Source organism: Quercus robur, chromosome 4, assembly GCF_932294415.1.
Source record: "Quercus robur chromosome 4, dhQueRobu3.1, whole genome shotgun sequence".
Lineage (NCBI taxonomy): Eukaryota > Viridiplantae > Streptophyta > Magnoliopsida > Fagales > Fagaceae > Quercus > Quercus robur.
Window position 1 is genome coordinate 26176539 of NC_065537.1, and position 20968 is coordinate 26197506.

General features: G+C 34.3%; 2 protein-coding genes across 13 annotated transcripts in view; one reads left to right on the plus strand and one right to left on the minus strand.

Annotated features, from left to right (window-relative positions):
- The window catches only part of LOC126721005 (flowering time control protein FPA), an 87760-nt gene that overhangs the window by 16799 nt on the left and 49993 nt on the right, over nt 1-20968 (plus strand). The gene's annotated exons all lie outside the window — the stretch shown is intronic.
- Nucleotides 1-20968, minus strand: part of LOC126721004 (uncharacterized) — an 81505-nt gene that overhangs the window by 2698 nt on the left and 57839 nt on the right. For 3 of the 11 annotated variants that reach the window (XM_050423952.1, XM_050423954.1, XM_050423955.1), the window contains 7 exons: nt 3683-3788; nt 3111-3216; nt 2904-3014; nt 2108-2271; nt 1850-1967; nt 964-1188; nt 304-494 (listed from right to left, as the gene is read on the minus strand). In XM_050423952.1, coding sequence (XP_050279909.1) covers nt 304-494; nt 964-1188; nt 1850-1967; nt 2108-2271; nt 2904-3014; nt 3111-3216; nt 3683-3788 — 1021 coding nt within the window. Of the gene's footprint in view, nt 1-303; nt 495-963; nt 1189-1849; nt 1968-2107; nt 2272-2903; nt 3015-3110; nt 3217-3682; nt 3789-4196; nt 4362-4708; nt 4831-4934; nt 5070-5248; nt 5339-5583; nt 5853-5949; nt 6517-6695; nt 6959-20968 lie in introns of those variants that run through there. The other 8 variants (XM_050423944.1, XM_050423945.1, XM_050423950.1 and 5 more) reach the window with 6 other exon arrangements.

Here is a 20968-nt window from a genome sequence, read left to right on the forward strand (position 1 = left end):
CAAAACTCAATATGGAAAAAAAAGAAAACAAAATTTGACAGAAATCTGGTAGCTAAAGCTGACTCACCATCTAAAATAAAAAGAAAGAAAGAAAGAAAGAAAGAAATTAAAATAATAAAAGGATTTTTTTTTTTCTTCTGGTATGTGGTCTTGGCAGTTGAGGCACTTGGGAAGTAGAGGTGTGTAGGAAGCAAGTATTCACGTCTTATGAGCTCAGAAACTTAAGATCCTTTCCTGTGTCATACATGAGTTATTGAACCATTTAAGGTTTTAGTAAGTGTTCTAAGGACAAATTGCCAGTACCTGGGGAGTACATGCTGGTTGTGGATCTTGATGTCTGCCTGAATTTCTTTACTTATGTTTATACATAGATTCTTCATCTTTAAGTATGCTGTGGAGATGGTAATGGAGTCCATCAAGAAACCTTCAGAGTTGTTGGAGACAAACTCATCAGTCTCAACCATGTGCTTCCGACATCTCCTTTTTGCTGCTGTCTGCAAATAACTTCCATTTGGTTTAGAGTTTCATTTTGCCTGATTTGACAAAGAAAAGTGCAAAAGGAGACAGACAAGTCCTGCTGCTAGTTCATACAATGAGATATTATATGGCTAATCACTTATATACCATGCCTTCAGTCCCATTCCCCATTAGCCCACTAATAAATATGTTGGGAAACTGTCATGTGACGTGTGGAAGATTTCAGTAGGAGCTAAGAGGTCAGTTGCATCAGGCTGCATGAGAGTCTCTCTCTTTCTCTCCTGCTATCTAGTCTAGTCTAATTTTTAAGAACAAATGTCCAAAGGCAGAATATTGCATGGAAGGCCCTATATTGTCTGGACTGGTACATCAGTTGAACAAACATTAAACCAGAAATTTCATCTTCTATTTGCATTTATATTTGCAAGCCTATTTGAGAAAGTAGTGTATAATGGTATGTTATCATTAGTGACAAGTTTAACTTACCTGCAAATAGTTTCTCAACGTGTTTTGGGAATCTAGAGATAGGATATCATGAAGGAGAGTGTAGACTTGGACAGCAGGTGCTAGAGCTGGTGCTGCAGATTCTTGCATTGGACCAAACAAGTCTGCTAACCCTGTAGGAGAGTCTTCATCTAATGATTTGTAGTTCTCAAAAACATTTTCCAATAGACTCTCTGTCTGGGTTTCACAATCCAATAGTAAATTTTTCTGCAAGACATCAGGACAAGAGAAGTGTTAACTAAGATACTTTTCCACAGGGTCACACATGAACAAAATAGAAATTCATGAACAAAATAGAAATTCTCACAGGCATAAATTGGACCAATTTATGACAAAAAGAAAAAGATCAATCTCAAATTGGCCCAAATTCTACAGCAAAGCAGTAGGAATGCAAATGGAAATTGAAAGATAACATAGAGAACATGGCTCCATATGTTTCTTCCACAATCTAAGAAGCCCTAGCTCTGAAAAGAAAAGAAAATTTTATCATCATTTCACTCCTTAGCAACATCAAGAGGCTCTGCCTGTTTGGTGTGCATTGTTGTTACTCAAATGGACAAAGGTAGATAATTTTTTCCCATTAATCCCAGCAATGATCTCTATTGATTAATTTTGTTGCGTCAACCACCAGGTACTTACCACTTCAAGTTTTTACCAAAAAAAAAGCAATCATCATCAAAAAAATCTACTTGGCCACTATCACTTATTAGTAAATCAAAAGCACACAATTTGATTTAAAAAAAAGCAATCATCATCAAAAAAATCTACTTGGCCACTATCACTTATTAGTAAATCAAAAGCACACAATTTGATTTAAAATATCAGTAAATGGTAAGGGACAAAATGTGGATCTTCTAAAGATGCTTACCTCCTGTCTTGTCAAACTTCTCTCACTTCTAGCCTTTATTATGGGTACAAGCAATTCATTCACGAGCTCTAAGCAGTCTTTTGTTGGAGTCGCCACATTCATGACATGAGAAAGATATCTGCAAATAAAGCCAAGGTAAGTGAAAGCATTGAGAGGGTTAGAGCTCAGTTTAAAATTTATTAGTTACTTCTTTAAAAACAAAGTGAACTATTATTAGTAACTTTGAACTGACTTGACAAAATTACATTTGTGTAGTACCTCAGCTTAGTATATGAATCAGAAACACCATAATAGTCTGCAAATTCAGTCAACAACCACTTCCAAGGTCCCTGTAACCGCAAGTTCCGGGAATGAAAATGCTGTGCACGCATTGCTGCCTCCAGCAATAAATCATAGGCTAGAGTTTCTACAACAGGTGCACTCTGTAACATGTTAAGAAAAGACAGATTGAAGTTAGATTTACACAAGCAAGCAGAGACACCAGCTCCCTGAATCACACTCGCATATCATCACTTGTACCGCAGTTTGTTATTCTACTAATGGAAACTGAGCACAATCTAATATAAAACACAATAAGGTAGAAACTGTTCCGCTTATAGAGCTGCAATGATCAAACACACGCATACTATCTGATCCAACTTGGAATATGGATAAAATGAATAGTATTTATTTCCAGTCCAACTCCTAACACGGATGAAATTACTGAATCCATAATCTCTTTCAATTCTGGTAATAAGATTCTGATATCTGACACATACAGCTTCTGAAACAATTCACATCCTTATAAATATTCGTATTACTACAGGAAAAGCAAAAACAAAAAGCACAACAACAATGACAAACTTAAGACGTAATCTTTAAAATATCACTTAAATCCATTATTGAGCCTTTCTAAACAAGTTTCATATGAAGTAAAAAGTATAAACTAGTAGTTTGCACTTTCATAACTGAATATATATTTAAATCATTCAACTGTCCATGAATATGTTATTTTACTATACTGGAAAGTGAAGATCTGTGGTAGTCAGATCAGTTGAGCTGAAGGACATGAAACCTTTATGTGATTAGTCTCATTGTTTGTGATTGTACTCCCAATAAAAAGCTGGATCTTTCCAACACATTCTTGATCTTCATGGTATATGGGCCACCACCTAATTCTGTCACTCTGCATGGTAAGACAGCCACAATAAATACCATAAGGATTGTGTAAGATAACCTCTATACCTATATAAGATATTGAAGATGAAGGAAGGATACGTACAGGGTTGTCAGTAAGGGATGAAACTGGAATTGTAGTTCGACCTTGGACTGATTTTTTTGCGTCTTGGACTTCCACCAAAAGAGCATCCCCTTGGCTCTCTGGGTAACTGAAATTACATACATGTGTAAGATCTCCCTCACTACTCATGGATAACATTTATCTCTAAAAATTCAAGTGACATCCTTTAAAGGGGTTCACCTATGATCTGGTTGTTGTAAGCTATGCTTCAGAATATAACATAACAACCTTAAGTATGTACATTGTTCAAAAATCACCACTAAACAAGCATAAAAAAGGACATGCTTTAAGTCAAATGCCAATATAACATCAAGACCTATTGGGTCCAATTTTTACTACTTTTCGACATAAAATCAAAAGCCAATGACCCAATTTACAATTCTTTCCATCAACACCATCATATTGTTAAGAATTTTCAGACTAATAAGTTTCGGTGTTTAAAATCTGGATCCTGTCAAGCATGTTTATTATCCGAACTGAAAGAATATTAAAGCTGGCCACTTCCAGGGCACAAGCAATGGTACGTACAAGACATGATAATAATAACTACTTACAAGACATGGCAGTCACCACTTCCAGGGTGCAAGAAAATAGCAGAACCTGGTTCTACTTCAGTATCTTCTGTAGCACTCTTCAATTGAAATAAGCATGATAGTGGCTCTACAAGCATGAAAAGATAATTATGAGATGTCTACTGAAACAATTTAGTGTGAAGTTTTAAAGGTATAAACAATCCTTAATATTGTTAAGGTATGTAAGATTGACATGAAGTGAAAACCACTAAAAGCATCCTGAGGAGAATAATTCTTTTAGCATTTAATCTCTGGAGATTTGATGATTATGATTGAGAAAGGTACAAAATGACCAGCTCAATAAATTGTTACAAAATTTTAATGAGTATGATTTTGACTCTAATAAGATCTAGAGTAACATTAATGGAGCTAGTTGCTGGTATTATTTACTATAGATGGTAGATTTACTGGAAGTTTCATTATCTTAGGCTCAACAAGTGTATTTATAGTCACATTTATAAGTAAAACATATTACAAAATATTTCTTAGAACAAACCTTCTGATGTCACTGAGAATGAGGCAATCTTCAGAGAATTCATGCCAGTTTTCAACAGTGACGAAACATGCCGAACATACTCTGCCCCCGCTTGCATGTAGATTGCACCTCTCTGTGAATATGTGCTCTTAAGCTTCCTCCTTGGTATTACTCGAAGTTTCCTCACTGACATTATCCAAAAACTTCACTTTAGTTCTAATTAAGAATACATTTTAAAGGATCTAAATCTAAAGAAGAATTGCTTTCTCCACATGTTCTGTTTGGAAAATGATAATAGCAAATTCATAATCAGTATAGAATCCTTTAAGAAATACTTGAACGTATTTAATGTATATAAGGACCTTCAAAGAAATAGAACCATAGACAAAGCAAGTATACCAATTAAGACAATCTAAATCAAGTTATAATCTTGTGGTCTTATATAGCTAGTGGGATGTTATGTAACTCGAAACACATCTTTCCACATAGTTAATTTGAATATAAAACTTTGTATTACAACAATCAGATTTTACCTTCCACTCTTATTTTTCCAACAACCTTCTTTGTCTTTGAACCGCATATTTGTTCAACACTCTTGGTAGTCCTGCCTTCCATTGGTTGTGCAGCTCGGGGTTGTAACAAAAAATTGTGTAAACTATACAATCAGAGAACAAGGAGAAATACTCGATAAAAGTTGTAACTAGCCATGACCTAAACAGTTATATTAATTTTCACCAGCATCAGCCAAAGACAACCTACCCAAAGGCACTTCTGAGAACAATACACTCATCACGTAGAAACTCAGGTGCTTCGGTGCAGCCTCTTGCCCATGCATTTAGACATAAGCGTATACAAGCATCATAAGAAATCAGTGTTTGCCAGGCATACTGACCACTGCAATGATTCAATTGAAAAACAATAATTTTAGAATCCAATATTGACATAGAAATAAAATTGGTTGAAGTTGATAAAATAAAGAGATGATACCACAAAAGGATTAATTTTTGTGGATATAGCAGTAGACAACAATCTCCTAATGACTATTATCAAATGGAATTTCAAATAGATTGTACCTGGTGTTATAATAAGGTGAATGATCCAATTGGCTGGCTTGAAAATAAGAAAATTTTGTTTCCTTTTCACCACTTATGGATTTGTTTACTCTGCAATACAAGATTGAGGGAGAAATAAAGAGCAACAAAATGTTCAAGTTGTTAGAATAATGGTAAAATGATTAAATTCACCCATTCCTATCAGCTTAAGCTTTTGTGACAAATTATAATTCATGGTATCAAGCAGGTAGTCCTAAGTTCGAACCTTGTCTCCACTCAACCTCCAATTTAAAAATGAAAATTCCACATGTTAGGCCACACTAAGAAAGGTCTAATGAGGTTAAAAACTACAATACCTGTCCCCGAGTTCATTGGTTTCAAAGGACTCTGACTTCCATTCTGCTAAACCTTCTTTACATTCAAAAAATCTATCTGATACTCTTGTTGGGCATAACCCTTCGTCAGGTAGATCAATTTCTGACAAACCTTCAGAAGCTCTCCGCTGTTGACTGTCAACCTCGACCTCAAAGCTTCTCTCTTCTCATCCGATATCAGCAACTATGGGAGGTGCACTTGGAGTTCCCAAGTCCTCTAAACCTTGCACACTTCCATGAGTTGGAGGACCCTATATTAAAATCATCACCAACATAAATCACAATGAGAAAGAAACATTCTTTATTTAACAGAGTCTTTTCAACTGTCTTAAATGTTAATAATATTACATCAAGTCCTACATGTAGATTGAATAGAACCCGTTTATGAAGTTCAGTGCCACCACCACTTGGGGCTGTAGTGGAACCCTTCTGAGCACATTTTCTATTACCCAATTCACCATCAGTAGTATATCTTCTGAAATTTTCAGGTACTTCAATCTTAAGCTTTTCCTTGGACAACCCTCCTTTATTCAAAGAAGACCCATGTGCTCTACTGAAATTTGTACTAGATTTGTAAGTGTAGCCAAAAATTTCTTCATCATTATAGCACTGTAAGATTGGCTTATCCAAGAAATCAACTTCTTCCTCAGAATCCGAGTAATTAGTATCCTCCTCGTCCGGTGCCGAAGCTACGCTCTCATATTCATCGTCGTCGTCGAGGCAAGGAGTGACCAAACTGTGTGGTGCCAGCAGGCCACAGTGGAACTTGAGAGGAGGCAATACATGGGGAGACCTGAAAGTCTCACCATTGAAAGATCTGTGTGAAAGAGGAGATTTTGGAAATGGGTCGCATCCAGTCTTCTCTGTTAGAGGAGATCGAAGTAGTGGGGGTTCTTCCACTTCTAAATCTGATCCCTGAAAACCCAAAACTCAAAAGATGAAAAAAAGTCATAGAATCAAAATGAAAGTGAAAAAAGCAGATTAGAGATAGACCCATAATTTGAAATAGAAAGAAAAAGGAGAAGAGAACAAAACAAAGAATAAAGAACTTGAATTTCTGTAAAAGAGAATAATTTTTACAAAACAAAATGTACCTGTTTGACCCACTTGATTGCGCTTTCATCCAAGCCTTCAGTGAACATCTTGGTGTGCTTTTTGGTTTGAGAAAAAGGGTTTGGAAATGAGCAAAGCTTGATTGAAAGGAGAGGAGAGGATCTGAGAGTAGAAGTTGAAGAAGTAAAGAAGTAGAGAGAGCGTGGGTATGGTGCTTTGGGCTTTTTTTTTAATGCAACGGCTAGTTTGACACTTTCTTGTTTTTCAAAAAATGGGAGCTTTCGGCCTCAATTTTTTTAAATTAATTCAAAATGTTGATTAATGTGATCGTGGGCTATGGCCAGACTGGATGCAGCTTTTCCACTTTACCAGTTTTACTGGAGTTCTGAAATCGCCACCAATCTTAACTAAAGAGGGGCTCCACATTTATAAGTTACACCTCTTTTCACTGCTGTTGCCTATTGAATTACTTGTTCCATGTGTTGTTAACAGGCCTACCAAAATTCATCTCAATTGAATATTGTTTCCAATTTGATATATAAAGTTATAAATTTATCTTTTATACATCATCTTAAATACATAAACTTAAATTTTAATTCTTTTATAGATGAGATATTTATTGATCTAAACTCATCTTTATAATTTACAAGTATGGAGAGTAAAAGTGAAAAATCTAACCCAATAATTCATTTGTTAAAATTCGCATCTAAGTGAAAAATATTTAGTGGTGTAAGATTGTTTAAAATTACATCTAGTATTATGATTCTAGTGTCCTGCATTGCTTAAGTATAAGTTTAAACGTGTGTATATAAGCTCTTGGACATCCTCCTCTTGCAAGCTAATTTTCAATGGTGAGTTCTAAAGAAGGACAAGGCGTCGTTCTGGTGCTCGTGTCTCAATGGTGAGTTTTACCCATGGCGGAGCGTGGTGGTAAATATTGTTTCAGTCTCTAAAGTTCGTAGGAATTTTTATTTTTATGTCTGTTGATGCTCATTTTGGGAAGCCCAGTAGAAAGAAAAAGCCTAGCAACATGGGCAAAAAAGAGTTAGGGTCCGTTTGGATACAGCTGAAAACTGAAAATTGAAACTGAAAACTGAAAAACACTGTAGCGAAATAATTTTTAAATGTGTAAATAGTACCGTGGGACCCATTTGTAATAAAAAAATTGCTGAAAAATGAAATTTGTGGGTCCATAAACAGTACACGATGTGCACTGATTGGTCAAAAAAGTTTGAAAAGTCAAAGTTTGCGGCTACTGTTCATTGAACAGTGCATGAACAGTAGCCACAATCTGAAAAAACGCGTGAAAAAAAAAAAAAAAAAAAAAAAGCAAACAAAACGCAGACGCAGACATATCAGCCTAATCCAAACGCAGTCTTAGTAAATAGATAGAAAAACCATTAAACCCAAGCAGCAAGAATAATGGATCATAGGCTCATGAAATAAATAAATGGGTCTTGAGGAAGTAAATGAGCCTAAAGAAGCCTAGAGAGAGAGAAGTAGCAAACCCATCGACAGTATGTGATGTAGAAAAGTGAGAAAGGGCCACAGCAAGCTCGAAGTAATGCAAACAAAGAAAATAAAGGGTTGATGGCAAACCCATGAACCCCAAGGATGAAGGACAAGGTAATTGGGCCAGGGAAACCCAAAGGAGTTAGTAAAAACCCATGGGAATGCAGAGTTAGAAAAATGGTCAAGGAAGTCCAAGGAAAGCAAGTGGGCCAAGGACGCCCAAGAGGAAATAAATGGGACAAAAGAGCCCACAAGCAATGTAATACAAAGCCCAAATGACCATATTGAGTCATTGAGAGAAGAATAAGAGCCCGAAGAGGCCTAGCAGGCTGGAGTCAAATAACATCACAGCAGGAATGGCAGAATGGAATGGCAAGAAATGGTAGCAAAACTGTAGAAATGAGCAAAAGGGTAGACTGAAGGAAGAAAAACCCACAATCAAGCAAAGCCCGACCCCTAAAGGGAGTAGGCCATAAAGAATGAGGAATCAGAAAGTAGCTCACCCCATAAGAATTCAAGGATGAGGCAAAATGTGCAAAGGAGCCTCTAGACCATGGCAAACGCAGCGGGCAAGTTTTGGACACACACAGCAGTTAAACATGCGTAAAGCCTAGACTTCACCAACCTATACCCAGCCAATACAGGAGGTGGTGGGTCATGGGTCAGAGGTAAGAGGGCATGGTCTGGTAGTGAGGAGAGGGAAAAACCTATTCTGAGGTTCCTGCTTAAGCTCTTTTGGGGGAAATGTCTTACTGGGATGACATACCACCCAAAAGAAGTAAGGATGAGTTGGAATCACTAAGTGCATGCCATGAGGGATGGAGAGAGAGAGGGCACCCACACCATAGCGGGTAAGAGTGTCACGGCGAACAAACGAACAAAATAGCCTTTTTTGTCTGGTGATGGGGAGAGGCACAGCCAGCACAAGTAAGTGGTGTTGGCTGAGCGACTGATAGAAAGTAGCTCACACCAGAAGAATTCAAGGATGGGGGCAAAATGTGCAAAGAAGCCTCTAGACCACGGCAAACCCAGTGGGCAAGTTTTGGACACACGCAGAAGTTAAGCATGCGTAAGGCCCAGACTTCACCAACCTGTACCCAGCCAATATAGGAGGTGGTGGGTCATGGGTCAGAGGTAAGAGGGCATGGTCTGACACTGGGGAGAGGGGAAAACCTATTCTGGGGTTCCTGCTCAGGCTCTTTTGGAGGAGATATCTTGCTGGGATGACATACCACCTAAAAATAGTAAGGATGAGTTAGAATCACTAGGTGCATGCCATGAGGGATGGAGAGAAAAAGGGCACCCACACTATAGTAGGTAAGAGTGCCACAGTAAACAAATAAACAAAATAGCCTTCTTTTGTCTGGTGATGGGGAGAGGCACAGCCAGCACAGGTAAGTGGTGTTGGCTGAGCAACTGACAAACCAATGGTGGTCGGCAAGGACACCCAGACCAGACAAAGGCAGTTAAAGGCTAAAATAGTAAAAGCCAGTCAAAGCAGGCACTATATAAAGGACCCTTGTTGTGCACAGCAAGGGGGCAGTAATAGTAACCTTGAGGTGAAAATCACAACACGGAAACAAGTACTGAGAAAAGGAGAGAAAAAGAAAGAAAAAAGGAAAATTAGAAATAAGGAAGGAAAACAAAGAGATAGAATGACAGGTATGCACCAACAGGTTGATCACTTCTCTCCCTCTAAAAGTCTTGCTCTCTGCGAAAAGCAAAAGATTCTTTTGGGCACAAGTCATTCAAGTCCGCTTGCCTCAAAGTGATTAGTTTCCACGGCAAGATTTTCCCTGGGAGATTATTTGCATTGAGGAAAACGGTTTCCCTCCTTGGTCTTGGTCCTGTGACATAACTTGGCATAAACAGATTGATCTTTTTCTTTCTTTTGCTAACTCATGTCTTACCTATTTATTTCCACCATTTTCTTTACAAGGTGTTTCTTATCATTGTGATTATCATTTTAACTGGGGATTATTTATTCACTTTGTCTGAAGGCAAAAGTACTTTCTTTTATTATTATTATCATGTTTGCTTGCCATGACTCACCCGAAGTAGCTCCGCCTGCCATGGGCATGTGAACGAAGTTCTTGGCAAATGAGGCGTAGTTTGTGCACAATCCGGACCAAAGTGAGTTGCAGTTGGATCGGTCTCAACTCCCTTACTCAAAACACTTGGGCCCAGTATAGCAGGAGGCAGCCCAGCCCAACATTGCAAAAAGGCCCACCACAATGTCTAAAGTTTAAAATTTTTCCTCTTTGTTCTTAAGCCATTGAGAATGCTTCTTTGAAAAAAAAAAAAAAAAAAAAGCTTTTTGAATAGTTCAAGCGTGAAAATAATGAATAATTTTTTTTTCTTTTTTGTAATATATATTTTTTAATAGTTTAAGAATGGAAAAAAAAAAAATCATTCTAAAGTTTATTTACAAAAAGTGTAGCTTTTTCATAGCCTTTGGGGGGGGAAATCTTTTTAAAGTTTAATGACAAAAAAATGGCATAAAACTGACCCGGATATCATGATTGCTACACATTTGATAATGGCCATACGCTTAGTCTGCAATTATGTAGTCTACATCAAACTATTATTATATAGTCCAAAATTTTAAGATTATAACTTTCCAAGTTTTTGAAATTTTCAAACAATAACCAAAAGACTACAGAAGTTTTGAACAATGACCAAAGAGTTGGTGAGATGTTGACAAGATTAAAGACTTCTAAAAGTGTCATTCGTTTTCATGATCAAGGTATCTGGCATATCAATGACTTAAAAAGAGTTGCAATTATTTTCTTCCACAAAATATTTTAAGAGATAAAGCTACTAATTAAACTTTTCTTACTTGTTATTTTGGAAAACTCTGTCTTCCCCATAAGTCCACTCCCCCTAGTAAATTATCAAAATATTACAAATGTATGTATACATATTTAGAAAAAGATAGTCCATGTTACGAAAGAGAAATCCAAAAACTCATGTATTATATTGTTTAAGTTGCACCAATCACATTTTTGTTACCCATTTATCATTGTTTTCAATACACTTTATTACTCTAAAAAATTTAGTACAATTTGTGGCATCTTTAAAATTTTAGTAATAAGGGTATCAAAGATTAAGAAATAGAAATAACATTAGGTATATAAGAAAAAGAAAAAAAAAAAAAAACAGTGCTACTTATTAAAAATAGGAAAGATGAAGTTGGCTAGCTACGCCATTGTATGCATGAAATACAATACCAAATTGGACCCTCTAGAAGTTATCAGTTATCACCTTATGTTGAACTTTTATTAATTGGCGCATTCTCATGTTGTAGCTTGTAGGTCATAACTCATGACTATACCATTACCAAATTAGACCCTCTAGACGTTATCACTTTATGTTCAACTTTTATTAGGATTTTTTTTTTTTTTTTGCTGAGATTATTAAGAAATTTTCTGCTATTACAATGATCTTAGATACTATATTCCTAAGGGTGTAAACTTCCCTTTAAACCAATGGCTTATTGGCTATTTTTATTTGTGCATTTGGCATGTGCCAAAATTATAATGATTTAATTAAAATTTATGCCAAGAGGATGCCTTTGTCTTATTTGCTGGGTCCTCAACAATAAGCTAAATGTGTAGCATAAATGTCGTAATAATAAGTTAATTATTTCCTTAAATTGATAGTCCTAAATGGGCAAAAACATTTCCTAAAAATGAAAAGAAAAAAAAAAAATATATATATATATATATATACGTAATATATATTAATAAAAATTTATCCACTACAAGTATCGGATTGAGTGAATTGAAATCTAAAGTAGTTTTTTATGGGATTATTATTATTTTTGGAAAATAGTAGATAGGATTATTATGATACTTGATTAATTATATGCAGTTTTTTATATATACCTAAACCAAATAATCTGATTTTCTAACTTTCTTTTCCCTTTAAAAAAAAAAAAAAAAGAGAGAGAGAGAGAGAGAGAGACTTCTAATGATGTCACACGTTTTCAAGGTTAAAGGAATTTGGCATATGAATGATATAAAACCTATTCAAATAACATGATTGCTACATGTTAATTGGTTTCTACAAAATTTGTTTATAAATTTGCAATTTGCACCAAACAATTCTTCTACAATCCAAAATTCCCAAACTACAGCAAACAAAAAAAACAAAAAAAATCCGAGACTTGAATTTTCAAAGTCTTTGAATGTTCCAAAAAATGATCAAAGACTTATCAAAACTTGAAACGCTAACGTGATTAAAGTCTTCTAATGCCTCTAATGGTGTTTCCCTCAACAACAAAAAATGACTTGTAATAGTGTCACACGTTTTCAAAAATTGACTGACAAGAAATATGAGTTTTACAGGAAAAATTAGAAAAGAAATAAAAAGAAAGCAACGTGATAATCTCAAAAAGAGGTAAGTCACTTTACAGCCATATTAAACCAAACCGTTATGCATTTATTTCATAACGAAAAAAGAGAGAGAGAGAGAGAGAGAGAGAATAAAAATGTTCATCGATTATTATTCTATTTTATCTTTCTTTTTCTTTTTTTAATTTTATTTTATTGAATCTAATTGTAACCAAGTGTAATGTTGGCTCCACCACTGCACACATGAAATTCGAAATACTACAAATTGTACCCTCCTGATGAATGATGATGCTATCACTTTATGTTCAACTTTTTTTGCTTGAAGCATTCCCAAGTTGTAGGAAATGAGCACCTAATACCTTACACTATTTAAGAAATTTTCTACTTTTATAGTGATCTAAGAACAAGAATTAATAATTGTATTTTGTTTTCTGGCATACAAATTGATGACAAGTATCTTTCATTCAACCAGCATAGTTAATAAAGGGACCCGAATAAGGATAAGCCTAATTGTATTGCCTACGCGTCCAGATTTCAACTCTACCAAGCAATTATTATATAGTCCAAAATTTAAAGACTTCAGCTTTCCAAAGTCTTGGGGAGTTCCAAACAATGACCAAAGACTTGTGAAACGTTAACAGTAATGTCCCGTTTAGCAACAACTTATATAGCTGAAATTGAGATTTTTTTTGCTGAAAATACTGTAGACAAAACTAAAAGGCAGCTAAAAAAGTATGAATAGTACCAAAAAGTGCAGTGAGACCCATAAATAGTAGTAAAAAAAAGCTAAATAGTAAAAAAAAAAAGGGTTTTTAAACCATGTCAAATGCGCACTAAGTCTACTAATCTAAACCACACATTTTCAAGGTTCATTGAATCTTTTAGTAAGAATAGTTAGTATTTTGTTTTCTCCCATACAAATTAATGGCAGATATCTTTCATTCAACCACCGTGTGTTTCACCAAGTGGTCTTTGCTTGGAACTGCCACAAGACTTGGGAAGTTATAGTCTTTTCTATTAACCAGTGTGTTTTCAAGGTTGATGAACAATTGAGTCGAAAGCAACGAACAGGAAACTGAGGGTAAAAGAGTTATGGGTTATGAAAAGAGAAATAAGAGAGTTTGGGAAGCAAAGAGAAAATGAAACTAAGAAGCAAGAGATATTTAATAGATAAAAAATAGAGAATCAATTGAATTAATTCATCTCAGTACAAATATATTATTTATATATAAGAGTTATGTTTAACTGCTCTACTAGCCATTATTACCTTTTGATAGGCCAAAAAAGAATTGACCCCTTACGATGAATTAACCAATTAATTTAGTCAAGTGAATTAATTAAGTTAATTAACATGCAAACGAGTGGTAGCACAAACAAATCACCAATAAACTAATTATGTAGCGGAAAATAAATAACACGGTGATTTGTTTACGAATGAGGAAAACCTAACGGCAAAAACCCCACTAGGTGATTTTCAAGTCACCACTCCCAAAACTCAACTATTATCACAACAAGCGGTTACAAGTAAAGGAATCCCAAGTACCTTACCAACCTACAGTTGAACCCTTACCTTAATACCCAATTGGACTTGTTCTGTAGTGACAGTTCCCCTTTTGATGCACGGTTCCCAAGTACATGACTAATCAATTACGCGAATCCCAGTGCGCGACTTCAATCACAAACTAAGAAGGTTGTTGGCTGCAAAGTTCTTCAATTCATCTACATGACGAAGATCAAGAAGATGCTTGGTCACAAAACCCTACGGTGCACATACACAGCAACTTCTTCAAGAGAAAGAGATGAACTAGGGCAAGAACTTTGTATCCGATCACAATTTGCTTGAATAGAGTTTGCTCAATGCTTGTGCAACTTGTGAACTGTTTGACAACCCTAAAAATAATCCTTTTGTATGTCTAGGATTAGGAGAAAAGAAGGCCCAAAGACACATTCACAGATCCCAAGAAAATCATATCAGAATTCTAAAATTCTTAAACCTTGACAGATAGGAGGTGTTGAGCACATGGGCTGAACAACTTCATTAAACCTCGACACATGCTAGCTGTCGAGCTTTGGTAACTCTGCACTTTCAGCTTGTTTTCTTGGACAGACTTGAAGGCTTCAACACTTGATCTTGAAACAGGGTTTCTTGAAGTATTTAAACACATCCTAAATCTACCAAAATACAAATAAAGTGCGTTTTGTCAAAAGATAAGCCAATTACATAAAAACATGACATATGTTCTTAAGATGTGAAACACATATGTCCTAACACCTTTTTATAACAAACCATTAATTAACTGCCCTAACAACTGTAACTAATTCAACTAATTCCATAACAGAAACACCAATGCAAGAATCGTTTTAGCTATTCTATATACAACCACAGGTCATTTATCACTAGTATTTTAAAAAAGACTTCAACAAATTCAGTGTCAAAGCCAAGATTTTAGTTCACAATTCATGATTAAAATAAAAGTAGGATAAATTGAAGTAATTCCAAAAATGTTAATTAATATAAATTAAAATTTGAAAGCTTAAATTAGTGTGAAAAGACTATAGTTTGTTTAGACCCCCAATTTTAATTACAGCTTGATTAATTTTATGCTTAACACACTTAATGCAAAATATACGTGATTAGCAAGTTAATCAATCGAAGCATTAAACAATTGCACGGATGAACAAATAAGTGCAATGCTAAAATGGAAAGGGCAGTGGGTAAAAGAATAGCAAAACCAAGATAACACGGTGATGTGTTATCGAAAAGGAAACCGAAAAACTCGGCAAAAAACCTTTCCGCAACCCTCCAAGACAAAATGATCCACTAGTGAATAAGTTGGAGTACAAGAATACCAAAAAGACCCTCCAAGCCTAATCTACCTAAAGTACTTGAGCCCTCCAAGCTTCAGCTACCAACGAACTTTTCGGAGTCTTATCTTCACTAGTTATCTGGATCCTGCAATACCACCCGATTGCACTACCAAGCCTCATTGGCTTCTTTTGGCAAATACCCAATGCTTCCCAAGCTCTAAAACACTCTATACATTCTAAATAGGTGTGGGTTATGTTTAGGTACAAATCTCCTCTCAAGGAATAACAATTAGAGAAGGGAGTAGAAAAGATTACAAGGATATCTCTCTTAAGGATGAGTAGCTCTCTCTAACAATGTGGGTGTGTTGTAGAAACCTCTCTAGGGTTTTCTTCTGAATAGCCTCCTTACAATTTTGTGGGTAATTAGGGTATATATAGTATGGGTGAAGAATATAAGAATCACACTTAAAATCATCTAAGCAGTAAGTTTCATTGGTCGCTCACAGGTTAGCCAAGTCGCAAAATGACTAGTGAAATAAAGTTTGGCACTTGACTCTTCAGATTCCAGTATATTTTTCTTATGTGACCATTTGTGGGTCGTCCACTCGCGAGTTAATCGTGAGCAAGTCGCGAACTTCACTCTCTTGAGCAATCTTTACCAACTTAATACTGAACTCATTATAAATAAATCCCACAAAATACAAAGTAATAAATTAATGCAATTACAACACTTTTTGTCATGGAATAAAGCAAATATAAATGTTATGAGAAAAACAATAACTTACAAAATTAATTAATAAATTAAACAAATTAAAACTCGGTCAACGACTCAACATACATGACCATTATTTGTTCTTGTTTTCTTTGCTCAACATACACTACTTCACTGCTAGCATATTCTTTGAAAATGTAAAATAGTAAACTGTAAAAGACTTAACTTCCACACTTTTCACTTTATATACACGCTTTAAAGTTTTTATTATTTCAATAAGTAATGAAAATTTTATTAAGAAAAGGTTAATTGATGCTCTAAGGAATTTTTAGCACACTATTTTAGGAAAGATTTTATGGGAAAATAAAGAAAACAATTAATGTTTTGAAATTATTTTCTATTTCCATAAGAGTAGTATAAAAAATTTCGTGAAATGGTTTATTATTGTTATTTGATGGAGTAAATTATATTATTTTAATATGTTGTATCTAAATATATAAAAACTGTGATGTGGGTGAGTTGTAAAATGGTATGATAAAATAAATATAATAGATTTTTCAAGTGTAAAATTTGTGTTTTTTTATGTACTCGAATGTGAATGCTATGAATCTTCTATAAATGTGCAAACTCACCCATGTCACTAATAGAACTACAAGGCTCTTGGCATCCAATCCCCATAGTCAAACCCATTAAAACAACATCGTTTTGGAAAGTGAAAAATAAAAAATAAAAATAAAAAATAAAAAAGTTAAAATTGGACATAGAACTGATGAAATGATTCAATTGAAAAAAAATGAAAATGAAATAAAAAATATTAAAATTAAAGAAACAAAATGAAATAATATTAGAGGATATAATTTGTAATATATATAATTTTTTATTTAAATTTTCTTCATGTAATTATCAATTTTTTTTTCTAAAAATAAAAACGATTTGAGCAAAGAAATAGATGACATTAAATAGTCCCAGATAATACCATTTCTACACTTTCAACCTAGCATGGTTAATTTAGACACCCAGACAATATAATTGCTACCCAATATAATTGCTACACATTTAAGGATTGCTTGCAACCCGTTCAATATGCAATGACTCAGGGGTCTGAACAAACAATTCTATAGATCCATGAAACTGATAAAATGACGAAGTTCCAGCGAAGCCCACCACTGCATCATGTCCTCATTCTGTTAATCTGCATCTCTTGTTCTTACTGGTTTGTCATCTCTTCTCTGCCCAACACAGATTTCTCATACCAGTCGTTTATAGCTTCTCTATGCATTTTTAAATCGTGTGGCTGTGAAGTTGTGTTTATTATTTTTTTGAAATAACGTGTGGCTTTAGTAAAAGAGGGAATAGCGGTAACTCCGAAACGGTACACCGGTATTAATCGGTACCGAAATATATCGTTCCAATAGCTAAATTGAAATGGCTTCCGGTACGAAATTGACTTCCTTGATTCCTAGTCCAAGAGGGAATAGCAAAAGAGTCTTATAAATAGACAATGCTACTAGGAATTTGACGGCTTTGGTCCAAGGGTCTTCCCTATGGGGAGAGGGAAAAAAGAGTGTGAAACTAAGAGAGAGAAAATGGATTCTCGCTTGGGAGGAATGCAAGAGGAAGGAGAGAGCAAGGTATTGTCACCTTCAAGAAGAAAGCCAAGGAGGAGAGAGCAAAAGGTTGTCACCTTCGAGAAGATAGCAAAGGAGAGTGTAAAGTGTTACTGCCTTTGAAAGAGATAACTAGTGTGTGTGTGTGTGTGAGAGAGCAAAGAAAAACAAGAGAGATTTTTCTATAGCCGTGAGACATACACAAGAATTATTGTAATTGATTTGATAATAATGAAATTATTCAGAATTTGTCCTATAGTTTTTTCCCTTCAAGAGAAAGGGTTTTTCACGTAAATTTTGTGTTCTTGTGTGTGTTGTTTATTTTGGATTGCTAATATTATTGATAATATTATTTGGGACCCAACACCCTCCCCTTTTTTTTCTACCAAAAAGAAATTAAGTTTGATGTTGTCTCCGGCATTGCATACATGAAATTTAAAATGCAACACCAAATTGGACCTTCCCCATTTTTTTGATGAACTGAGAGACTATTAAAATTTAAAACACAAATTGCAAGATTACAAGGTATTAGACAGAATCGTTAACTTGACTTTCCAGCAAGATAGTATCAGAGATGGTGTTTTGATTCTACAATGGGTGTCACTGCACTTGGAATTCAAATTTTATTAATTTTGTTGTCGATCATGACTCATGATCAAATTCATACCATAAACGAATTAAGGATATTTTCCGAAGTGCTTGTATTTCTAGGCCAAACTAAATTTTAGTAAAATACAAATGTGGGAAACCAGGAGGTTTTGAACATCCTCCACAAACTGCACCATATATCAAATGAACAAGCAAATAAGAACCAAGAAATTCAACAATTATTCCAAGAGGATGCCTTATTTCTTATTTGCTGGGTGGGTGGGTCCTTTACAATGTGCTAAATGTCTAGCATTTTTTACCCAAGAAAAAAAGTCTCGTAAATGTCATAGGTTAATTTTTTTATAAGCTGATGGTCCTAAATAGACAAAGACAAATATATCCACTTTAGGTATCAATATGTGTGAATCTAGATTTAAAGTATACAGGAGTATTATGATACTTGTTTATAAGGAGTTTTTAGTTTTTAAAATCTGAGCCGGATGATTTGATTTTTTTTTTTTCACTTTCAAAACTAGTTCTTATAAATAAATAAAAATAGAGTAACCCATCCCGTAAAAAATTATAATAATAATATAACCCACATGAGATTAAATTTTTCATGCCCTTGACAAGTGACAACAGTTCCACAGACCACAATTCACGGTAGTTAATAGAGTGACCCTCAAGACTTTAATTTTGTCTTTTTTGAGGAGACACAAGACCTTAATTTTCCATGTCATGGGCCAAAGACTTTCTGAAACATTTTACTGGCTTAAAGTCTTTTCTAAGATAATGAGAGCTGATAAGGTAAAGAAAATTAATGCCCCCAACTCATAAAGTTCACTAACACTAGGGATTAGAATTGTGTTGTGGCTGATAATCGTGGTATGGTCTCCCGCGGGGTTGAACCGATTAGAAATTAATTCATTATGAAAATACGCTAGAAGAAGAATGAGATTGGTGTTAGTTTCCTCCCTTCAAAGAAAGTATTGTGTCTGGTTCACCATAAATATCTTATTAAAACACTAATTTGAAACTTACCAGGATAATTAACACAATTTCTCCCAATTCAATCTAGCATGAATCTTTAGCAAATAGTTATATAGTCTAAAAGTGATGCTAGTCAATAGCTGAATCATGATGTCATAACTTTGCAAGTCTAAATTGAATTTCTGACTTTAACCAAAGACTCATTCAATGTAATTAGGATTAAAGTCTTCTAACAGAACCACATGTTTTGAAGTCTTTTGGATAATTCAGTAGTTATAACAAAGGAGGGAGGCTAAATCATGGAGATACCAGGACGTGTCAACTAATTGAGCTACAAAAATCTTGGCACAAGTGTTGAAGTATTTTCCCCAGTAACACAAGTTTTCAAGTTTGAATGAATTTAGACAATCAATAATTTTTTTTTTTTTTTTTGAAACACATAGAATCAATGACTTGAAAAGAGTAGTTGTATATCATCAAACAATTATATAGCTCAAATGTCCCACTAGTTGATAATGGTGCCATGTGGCCATTACTTTCCAAGTCTAAATTTATTTTACAAACACTAACCAAAGACTCATTGCAACATTATTAGGATTGAAGTCTTCTCTAATAGTAACACACATTTTGAAGTTTGTTTGTTTTTTCATTTTGATAGTAATAACGGAAGAAGGAAGATTGGAATCCGTAATGTCTCCATTGATAGTTATATCTAATTAGAATACACATATCTTTTCAAATAAAGCAACCTAACACTAAATAAATTTTTATTTAGGTTTGATTAAATTTCCTTGAGCAAATTTTAATTAATATGTATATTCTATTCTAAAAGGTCTCTAATTGACTTTTTATTTATCAATACTTATTAAACGAAGGTTAAATTACAAATTACACCTCTAACTTTGACTTAATTTTTAATTCGGTTCATTAAGTTTTACTCTTTATCATTTTAGTCCTTTAACTTTCATTTGTTTTCTTTGTATTCCTTCCATCCAATCCACATTGGATGATATTAAACTAATAGCAAGATTGGACAATATTGACGGAATGACTAAACTGAAAACATATTTAAGTTAAGGATTGAAAAACAAATGAAACTTAAAATGACTTATTTGAAAATAAGTTAAAGTTGGAGGATGTAATTTGGAGTTTAAACTTAAATAAATATGTTTATATAAAAATAGATTCTCTTGATCATTACATTGGGATGTGGATGGGTAGAAAACTAGATATGTAATTACAGTCTCTTTTTTTTCTTTTTCTTTTTTGAGAAAAAGTAATGGATGACATAAAACTGACCCGGTTATCATGATTGCTACACATTTGATAATTGCCATACATTTAGTCTGCAATTATGTAGTCTACATCAAACTATTATTATATAGTCCAAAATTTTAAGATTATAACTTTCCAAGTTTTTGAAATTTTCAAACAATAACCAAAAGACTATGGAAGTTTTGAACAATGACCAAAGAGTTGGTGAGATGTTAACAAGATTAAAGACTTCTAACAGTGTCATTCGTTTTCATGATCAAGGTATCTGGCATACCAATGACTTAAAAAAAGCTGCAATTATTTTCTTCCACAAAATATTTTAAGAGATAAAGCTACTAATTAAATTTTTCTTACTTGTTATTTTGGAAAACTCTGTCTTCCCCATAAGTCCACTCCCCCTAGTAAATTATCAAAATATTACAAATATATGTATACATATTTAGAAAAAGATAGTCCATGTTACGAAA